This window comes from Penaeus vannamei, chromosome 16, assembly GCF_042767895.1.
Source record: "Penaeus vannamei isolate JL-2024 chromosome 16, ASM4276789v1, whole genome shotgun sequence".
NCBI lineage: Eukaryota > Metazoa > Arthropoda > Malacostraca > Decapoda > Penaeidae > Penaeus > Penaeus vannamei.
The window spans coordinates 41,541,951-41,551,939 of NC_091564.1; the positions used below are offsets into that span (position 1 = coordinate 41,541,951).

A 9,989-nucleotide genomic window follows, 5' to 3' on the forward strand; every position below is an offset into this window, starting at 1 on the left:
CCCCTCCCTCCTTCCCTTCCTCCTTCCCTCTCCCTCTCTCTCCCTCTCCCTCCCTCTCTCTCTCTCTCTCTCTCTCTCTCTCTCTCTCTCTCTCTCTCTCTCTCTCTCTCTCTCTCTCTCTCTCTCTCTCTCTCTCTCTCTCTCTCTCTCTCTCTCTCTCTCTCCCCCTCCCTCCCCTCCCTCCTCCCTCCCTCCCTCTCTCCCTCCCTCTCCCCTCCCTCCCTCTCCCCCTCTCTCTCTCTCTCTCTCTCTCTCTCTCTCTCTCTCTCTCTCTCTCTCTCTCTCTCTCTCTCTCTCTCTCTCTCTCTCTCTCTCTCTCTCCTCCCCTCCCTCCCTCCCTCCCTCCCTCCTCCTCCCTCCCTCTCCCTCCCTCTCTCTCTCCTCTCTCTCTCTCTCCCCTCCCTCTCTCTCTCCCTCCCTTCTCTCCTCTCCCTCTCCCTCTCCCTCCCTCCTCTCTCCCTCTCTCTCCCTCTCTCTCTTCTCTCTTTCTCCCTCCCCCTCTCCCTCTCTCTCTCTCCCTCCCCTCTCCCTCTCTCTCTCACCCTCCCCCTCCCCCCCTCCCTCTCTCTCCCTCTCCCTCTCCCTCTCTCCCTCTCTCTTTCCCTCTCCCTCTCTCTCTCCAAACAGTTCGGGACTCAGTTCCTATGTGGAGGCGCCCTTTTAGACGAGTCCAGAGTCCTGACGGCGGCGCACTGTCTCGAGGGCGTGGCGGCTCCCGAGGACATCGTGGCCGTGGCTGGAGAACACAATATCTTAGAGGAAGAGGGACCCGAACAGGTGGATAAGGAATGTTCCGAAACGTTGTGGGTTTTAGGGGTTTTGACGCGACGCGGTGGGGGGGGGGGAGGCTAAGTGTGTGTGGAGGGGGTCGTAGGTTTTTATTTTCTTTTATTTTTTTGTGTGTGTGTTTTGTTGCGTGTGTTTTGTTTGGTGTTTTGGGTGTGTCTGTTTGTCTCTGGTTGTGCGTGCGTGTCTGTCTGTTTGTTTGTCTATCTATCTATTTATTTCTCTCTCTGCCTCATTCCCTCTCTCTCTCCCTCTCTCTCTCCCTTCCCTCTCCTCTCCCTCCCCCTCTCCCTCTCCCTCTCCCTCTCCCTCCCCTCTCCCTCTCTCTCTCCGTCTCTCTCTCCCTCCCCCTCCCCCTCTCCCTCCCTCCCCCTCCCCTTCCCCTTCCCCTTCCCCCTCCCCTCCCTCTCCATCTCTCTCCCTCCCTCTCCCTTCCTCTCCCCCATCCCTCCCTCCCTCCCCCTCTCCCCCATCCCTCCCTCTCTCTCCTACCTCCTTCGCCCTCATTTCGACGCGACTCCAGCGCCACGGAGCCAGAGGCGGCGACCACCGCGTCCTCCGTCGGGAAACCGCATCCTGAAGGCGATGATCGGTCGGAGGTTCCGTTCTGTTGCGAGATATTCCTCCTGCAGCGGTGACGGAGGTCTGGGCGAGCTGGGGATGCTGTGTTGTGTGTGTGTGTGCGTGTGTGCGTGTGTGCGTGTGTGTGTGTGTGTGTGTTTTGTGTGTGTGTGTGTGTGTGTGATTTTTTCTCGGTCTCTGTTTTTTTTGGGGGGGCCTGTTTGTCTTTTTTTGTATGTATGTTTCTGTCTGTTTATGTCTCTTTCTCTGTCTCTGTCTCTCTCTCTCTCTCTCTCACTCTCTCTCCCTCCCTCTCTCTCTCTCTCTTTCCTTAACTGGATAACAATAGCTTTGTTTACTATCTTTGTTTTTTCTCTTCCTTCATTGATTAGATAGTAACAGTTTCTTGTCATTCAATAACTAGTAAATATATTTTGTATAACGTTTTTTTCTTATTCTTTTGTTGTTTTTTAACTTTTATTCATTAACTTGGTCATGTTGTTTTTATACCATCTTTATCTTCCCTCCCTCCATTAATTGGATAATAATATCATTATTTACTATTTGCATCTCTCCCTTCATTCATTCCTTTTCTAATAATATCTTTGTTTGCCATTTCTCCCTTTCCATTCCTTCCTTTGCTAACAAATATTAATATCATACCAATTATTGCTAACAAAGCTATATCATACCAATTATTGCTAACAAAGCTATATCATACCAATTATTGCTAACAAAGCTATATCAGTATCATACCAATTATCCATTCAATAGTAATTTCTTTTTTCATATGCAAGGAGCGGCCAGTGGTTGCAATGATTCCTCATGAGGCTTATCAAGGAGATTCCAAATTGGGCGCCGATGTTGCTGTGTTGCAGGTGGGTGTATTGCGCAGGTTGGGGGGTTGCGGTGCGTGGGTGGGTGTGGGGGTGGGTGGGGTATGTAGGCCTAGGTATGGGTGGTATGGTTTTACTTGTTTTTTTATGATGGTATTGGTTATTTTTTTTTTTATTGTGATTAGCTTTATTGTTATTGTTGTTGTCATCATTATTGTCATTTTCATTGTTGTCATCGTTGTTATCATCATAATCATAATCATCATCATAATGAACATCATCACCATCATCATCATCATCATAATATTATCAGGATGATTATCATCAGGAGCATTTTTATCATCCTCATCAGCATTACCCTAATCATTATCATATCAGTACCATTACCATTATCACCATTTTATCATCGCTACCCTTACATTATGGTTACTATTATCAGCATCACTATCATCATCATTACCATAATTATTACCATAACCATTACCACCATCATCATTATCATCATCATCATTATCATCATCATCATCATCACAAACACCATCATTATCATCACTATCCTCCTCCTCCCCATCATCATCATCATCATCATAACCATCATCATCACCATATAACACAGACACATCTCTACAGTGAAATAAATTCATCGCATTTGCCTTCGTCTTCAGGTAGCTCCTCCCTTCACCCTGGGGGAGCGGGTGTCCGTGGCCCCCTTGCCAGACGTGGGCTTTGACCCCCCTGCAGGAAGTACTTGCACGATCTTGGGCTGGGGCACCACGGCAGAGGTGAGAGAGTATGTTGCAAGATCACTGTCGCATGTGGAGTGAGAGTGAGAGTGAGAGTGAGAGGGGGAGAGAGGGAGAGGGGGAGAGAGGGAGAGAGGGAGACAGGGAGAGGGGGAGAGAGAGGGAGAGGGGGAGAGAGGGAGAGGGGGAGAGAGAGAGAGAGAAAGAGAGAGAGAAAGAGAGAGAGATTGGGAAGAGCGTGAAAAATAAGGGGAAAAAAGCGTCACAGAGGCCAAAGAAGAGAAAAATGAGAATCTATGTTGCAAGATCACTGTTGCATGTGGAGTGTGAGTTTATGTTGCAAGATCACTGTCGCATGTGGAGTGTGAGTTTATGTTGCAAGATCACTGTCGCATGTGGAGTGTGAGTTTATGTTGCAAGATCACTGTCGCATGTGGAGTAAATGTGTAAGGGAAAGAGGGAGGGAGGAATGGAGGGATACATTACGTGGAGGTAAATGTACGAGTAGATTTGGGTGTTGGGAGGTATTTCCTGATTTTTAGGAAATGTGAAGTGATGTTGGTGAATTTGCATGTGAAGTGATGTTGGTGAATTTGCATGTGAAGTGATGTTGGTGAATTTGCATGTGAAGTGATGTTGGTGAATTTGCATGTGAAGTGATGTTGGTGAATTTGCATGTGAAGTGATGTTGGTGAATTTGCATGTGAAGTGATGTTGGTGAATTTGCATGTGAAGTGATGTTGGTGAACTTGCATGTTGGTGGGTATGTCTTGGTAAGAGAATGTTATGTGGTATTGGTGGGATGTCCATCAAAGGTATATTTCTGCGTTTTGTATTATACTTGGATTTTATTTTCTTACGTGAAATGTGGTGTAGTTACACCCTGCCCTGCGACCAACTTCACAAGGGAATGAGTGGTCCTTAATATTAACACAATTTTTAGTGTATTCGGGTTATATTTTAGGTTCATATCACTATAAACTTGATGTGACTGGGGGACTGAAAAGTTCCAGATGCCAGAAAAACAAAAAATGGATGAGAAGTCGACTTAGAGAGCACAATTCCCGCAAAAGTTCAGATGCCAGAAAAATTAAAAATGGATGAGAATACGACTTAGAGAGCATAATTCCCACAAAAGTTCAGATGCCAGAAAAATAAAAATGGATGAGAATACAACTTAGAGAGCACAATTCCCACAAAAGTTCAGATGCCAGAAAAAAAAAATGGACGAGAATACAACTTAGAGAGCACAATTCCCACAAAAGTTCAGATGCCAGAAAAATAAAAATGGATGAGAATACAACTTAGAGAGCACAATTCCCACAAAAGTTCAGATGCCAGAAAAATAAAAATGGATGAGAATACAACTTAGAGAGCACAATTCCCGCAAAAGTTCAGATGCCAGAAAAATAAAAATGGATGAGAATACAACTTAGAGAGCACAATTCCCGCAAAAGTTCAGATGCCAGAAAAATAAAAATGGATGAGAATACAACTTAGAGAGCACAATTCCCACAAAAGTTCAGATGCCAGAAAAATAAAAGTGGATGAGAATACAACTTAGAGAGCACAATTCCCGCAAAAGTTCAGATGCCAGAAAAAAAAAAAAAAATGGACGAGAATACAACTTAGAGAGCACAATTCCCACAAAAGTTCAGATGCCAGAAAAACAAAAAATGGATGAGAATACAACTTAGAGAGCACAATTCCCGCAAAAGTTCAGATGCCAGAAAAATAAAAAATAAAATGGATGAGAATACAACTTAGAGAGCACAATTCCCGCAAAAGTTCAGATGCCAGAAAAATAAAAAATGGATGAGAATACAACTTAGGGAGCACAATTCCCACAAAAGTTCAGATGCCAGAAAAATAAAAAATGGATGAGAATACAACTTAGAGAGCACAATTCCCACAAAAGTTCAGATGCCAGAAAAAAAAAATGGACGAGAATACAACTTAGAGAGCACAATTCCCACAAAAGTTCAGATGCCAGAAAAATAAAAATGGATGAGAATACAACTTAGAGAGCACAATTCCCACAAAAGTTCAGATGCCAGAAAAATAAAAATGGATGAGAATACAACTTAGAGAGCACAATTCCCACAAAAGTTCAGATGCCAGGAAAATAAAAATGGATGAGAATACAACTTAGAGAGCACAATTCCCACAAAAGTTCAGATGCCAGAAAAATAAAAATGGATGAGAATACAACTTAGAGAGCACAATTCCCACAAAAGTTCAGATGCCAGAAAAATAAAAATGGATGAGAATACAACTTAGAGAGCACAATTCCCACAAAAGTTCAGATGCCAGAAAAATAAAAATGGATGAGAATACAACTTAGAGAGCACAATTCCCGCAAAAGTTCAGATGCCAGAAAAATAAAAGTGGATGAGAATACGACTTAGAGAGCACAATTCCCGCAAAAGTTCAGATGCCAGAAAAATAAAAATGGATGAGAATACAACTTAGAGAGCACAATTCCCGCAAAAGTTCAGATGCCAGAAAAATAAAAGTGGATGAGAATACGACTTAGAGAGCACAATTCCCGCAAAAGTTCAGATGCCAGAAAAATAAAAATGGATGAGAATACAACTTAGAGAGCACAATTCCCACAAAAGTTCAGATGCCAGGAAAATAAAAATGGATGAGAATACAACTTAGAGAGCACAATTCCCACAAAAGTTCAGATGCCAGGAAAATAAAAATGGATGAGAATACAACTTAGAGAGCACAATTCCCACAAAAGTTCAGATGCCAGAAAAAAAAAAAATGGATGAGAATACAACTTAGAGAGCATACTTCCCACAAAAGTTCAGATGCCAGAAAAATAAAATAAAAATGGATGAAAATACGACTTAGAGAGCACAATTCCCACAAAAGTTCAGATGCCAGAAAAATAAAAATGGATGAGAATACAACTTAGAGAGCACAATTCCCACAAAAGTTCAGATGCCAGAAAAATAAAAATGGATGAGAATACAACTTAGAGAGCACAATTCCCACAAAAGTTCAGATGCCAGAAAAATAAAAATGGATGAGAATACAACTTAGAGAGCACAATTCCCACAAAAGTTCAGATGCCAGAAAAATTAAAAATGGATGAGAATACAACTTAGAGAGCACAATTCCCGCAAAAGTTCAGATGCCAGAAAAATAAAAGTGGATGAGAATACGACTTAGAGAGCACAATTCCCGCAAAAGTTCAGATGCCAGAAAAAAAAAAAATGGATGAGAATACAACTTAGAGAGCATACTTCCCACAAAAGTTCAGATGCCAGAAAAATAAAATAAAAATGGATGAAAATACGACTTAGAGAGCACAATTCCCACAATAGTTCAGATGCCAGAAAAATAAAAAAAAAATGGATGAGAATACAACTTAGAGAGCACAATTCCCACCAAAGTTCCAGATGCCAGAAAAATAAAAAATGGATGAGAAGTCGACTTAGAGAGCACAATTCCCACCAAAGTTCCAGATGCCAGAAAAATAAAAAATGGATGAGAATACGACTTAGAAAGCACAATTCCCACTAAAGTTCTCAGACTGTTCTCGCTACAAAAATGAAAATGAGCAAAAAAATGAGGAAAATCCCGAAGGCTTGGGAGTCCTACTCGAATGGCGTGACGAAGACGTGTAAAAGAAACCGGCGACCAGACCCCAGGCTCGTTACCATGGCAACCCCCGGAGAGACGACACTAATGACTCGGTAATTGAAGGGGTTGCGGCGAGTGAGTGGTCAGTCTCCCGGCTAACCAAAAGTCATGGAAGCTGACTTAGGTAATGACTAATAGTAGTATTTTTAGTTCTCGACCTCCGCGGCGAAGGAAGTACAAGGTCAAAACCCCAAACTAATTAAACCTGCCTTTTTTTCACATAATATTAGTATCTTTAGTAAGTACAAGGTCAAAAACCTAACCGACAGACACAGATATTGCTATACTCGTTTAGCGTTGGTATTGCCAGTTCTATATATCAGCTGGGTAGTTTTTCCTATAGCATTTGTAATAATTATGTCAGAGAAGAATTCTTTAATTCACTTTTTTATCGGTTCCATGCATTCTAGTATAATGTAGGCCTATAATTTTACGAGAATTTGTGTGGATTTTATTCTTGCTAGTTTCATGTGAAATTTGCATTTCTTCACTATGTCTGCAGTGTGATATCTGTTTGCCATCATGTTAGTTACGTCAGGTGTAAAAACAAACCCAAAATTTTGCTTAGATATTGTTTTTTTGACGAGATAACATGTGATAACATCGTCTTCCCAAAAGTTACCAGTGCTCTGACCACTGGTAAAATTTACCATGGTAATTCCAGTGGCAAGTTGTTATTGAATACCACCGCTGTTTGTTTACCATGGTAGTTATGGTAACCAGGTGATTTTACCATCGTCAGTGCGTTAGTGAATCCGGGCCCTGTTTTTTTTTTTTTTTCCTTTTTCTTTCTTTCTTTCTTTCTTTCTTTCTTTCTTTCTTTCTTTCTTTCTTTCTTTCTTTCTTTCTTTCTTTCTTTCTTTCTTTCTTTTCTTTCTTTCTTTCTTTCTTTCTTTCTTTCTTTCTTTCTTTCTTTCTTTCTTTCTTTCTTTCTTTCTTTCTCATAACGCCTGGATTTTTTCCCCCCATTTCACAACCCTGACCTTCAAGAGTGGCTCAGTGTCTCCCGTGCTCCTAAAAGCAACCTTGCAAGTGGAGGGACGCGACGTCTGCAAGGAGATCATCAGCGGCTCCAGACCCACAGCTGTTGTCGACTCCTCTGTTATCTGCGCAGGTGGCGACGGCGTCCACGATACGTGTCAGGTGAGAAAGATGTGTATTCTTGGCGGTTCATTGTAGTGCACGGGTTAAATAAGGCTTAGATTAAATTAAATAAAGATTGAATAAGGATTAAATAGATCAAGAATACCTGATGAAGTAATATCGAAAACTTTATACAATGCAGGAACCATAGGACTATATTTGAAATATTTTAGGTGTCAGGTTATCATCGAATATTTTTTTGTTGAAGTCATCCATTGGATTTTTAAAGAGTCTGCGCTTATCAGAACATTTAAACAACGTATTGAGATATAGAAAACAATAGTTACATGATATAGGAAGACAGTTCGTGGGAGTCAGAACAGCATAGAATTCACCACATGAGGCAGACGTAGTTACGTTGGTATAAACACATGACACTTGTTGAGTCGTTAATATTGTCTACGTATTTTGCACCTGTGGGGCTTACGGATGAATATGTATATGGTAAGTCACTTAGGGATACTTAATATTAATTAGGAGGATTCTTTCTCATCTGTAACTTTCCAAATCATAAAGAATCGTTCAGGAAAGAATATATATAGTAGTTCTTATCACGTTTCATATCAACCGCCCTTCTTATATGAAATAACTCGCTCTAATTTTTTTTTTTCATTACGATAATAACACCGACTCTACAATATCAGCCGGTTTGTTAAAATTATGAATATTGGCATACTTGATATTGCATAAGTAAAGAGATAAATGCATATTTTTCAGTCTAGACACGTGTATCAACCGCGTAAATGGATAGATAAATGTATATTGATCAGATGTATAGACCGATATGAATTTATTTCTATGTGCATGTCTGTATTTATGAACGTTCATTAGGTCGGACCTCGCACAATTTTAACAAACGGGCCGTTTAACTCCAAAAACCCAACGGAAAACCATTCGCTCTTCTACAACGCTGTTCTCCATTCTCTCTCGTGTCACCATACTACTCCCTATATGGCCAACCTTTTCATTCCTACGTCGCCAACAAAGAGCAACAGTATTGACAATATATAAAGAAAAATGACTGCAGTCGATATAGAATGACACAAGAAGTATCCTAAACCAAATAATAATAATAATGATAAAAGAAAGGAAAAGAAAAAAAAGCAACAGACAACTCAGACTGTCAAATCAGCTGTTCCCATTTCATTCATAAAAATATCATCACTCTGTAGGAGAGTTATGAATGAGAACGAAGATCTTCACAATGCGAGAGACGTACTTAACCGGTATCGAATATATCTTCGTCGTATTTCCCAACTCAACCGGTTTAAATACAATCCCACATATTGAGATACTCATTCTCGTTCAATTTTCTACATTCGCCGCAATAAATAGGATTTAAAACATATTTAACACATATTGAGATACTCATTCTCGTTCAATTTTCTACATTCGCCGCAATAAATAGGATTTAAAACATATTTAACACATATTGAGATATTCATTCTCGTGCATTTTTCTCCACATTCGCCGCAATAAATTAGATTCGAAATAACATTTGCTAACGCCCTTTTTCTCTCTTTTAGGGGGACTCCGGTGGACCCCTCTACTGCGATGGGGTCGTGGCTGGGGTGGTGTCCTGGGGTCTCGGCTGCGCTCGCCCTGGCTTCCCTGGGGTCTACACGAACGTCGCCCATTGGCTGGAATGGATCAATGGACACCGGGTGTAGGTCCCGGATGTGAATGGATGCGGAAAATCACGTGTAAAATTCATTCATCTTTTGTTTGGGTGTGTGTGTTGGTGGGGGGGGGGGGGTTGTGGGTTGTGGGGTTTACTGTTATAGGGGATGGTAATAAAAAGTTGGAATTATTATTATTGTTATTATTATTATCATCATCATCATTATTTTCATCGTCAATCATCATCATCATCATCGTCAATCATCATTATTATTATTATTATCATTATTATTATTATTATTATTATCAGTATCAGTATCAGTATTATTATTAGTATTAGTATTATTTGATTTCCAAGATTAAATCGTCTTTGCTTGTTTGGAATTAAAGACCTGGATGCATAAATGCTTGTTTGTTTTTTTGTGTGAGTGTATACCGTATGTACAGTGTGTATGTATATATACGTCAAAATAGATGTATGTCGGCCCTGATACTTTCGAAATGTGTCCGTGTGTGTGTGTGTGTGTGTGTGTGTGTGTGTGTGTGTGTGTGTGTGTGTGTGTGTGTGTGTGTGTGTGTGTGTGTGTGTGTGTGTGTGTTTGTGTGTGCGCGTGTGTTCGTGTGTGTGTGTGTGTGTGTGTGT

The 9,989-nt window shown here is 41.0% G+C and overlaps 1 protein-coding gene across 3 annotated transcripts in view; it reads left to right on the top strand.

The window, feature by feature from the left end:
* Positions 1–9,536, top strand: part of LOC113804699 (trypsin-1-like) — a 42,615-nt gene extending 33,079 nt beyond the window's left edge. For 2 of the 3 annotated variants that reach the window (XM_070131488.1, XM_070131489.1), the window contains 5 exons: positions 628–777; positions 2,145–2,225; positions 2,849–2,965; positions 7,574–7,726; positions 9,253–9,536. In XM_070131488.1, coding sequence (XP_069987589.1) covers positions 628–777; positions 2,145–2,225; positions 2,849–2,965; positions 7,574–7,726; positions 9,253–9,396 — 645 coding nt within the window. In that variant the 3' untranslated portion in view covers positions 9,397–9,536. The remainder of the gene's footprint in view (positions 1–627; positions 778–2,144; positions 2,226–2,848; positions 2,966–7,573; positions 7,727–9,252) is intronic. The other variant, XM_070131490.1, reaches the window with a different exon arrangement.
* The last annotated feature ends 453 nt before the right edge of the window (positions 9,537–9,989 follow it).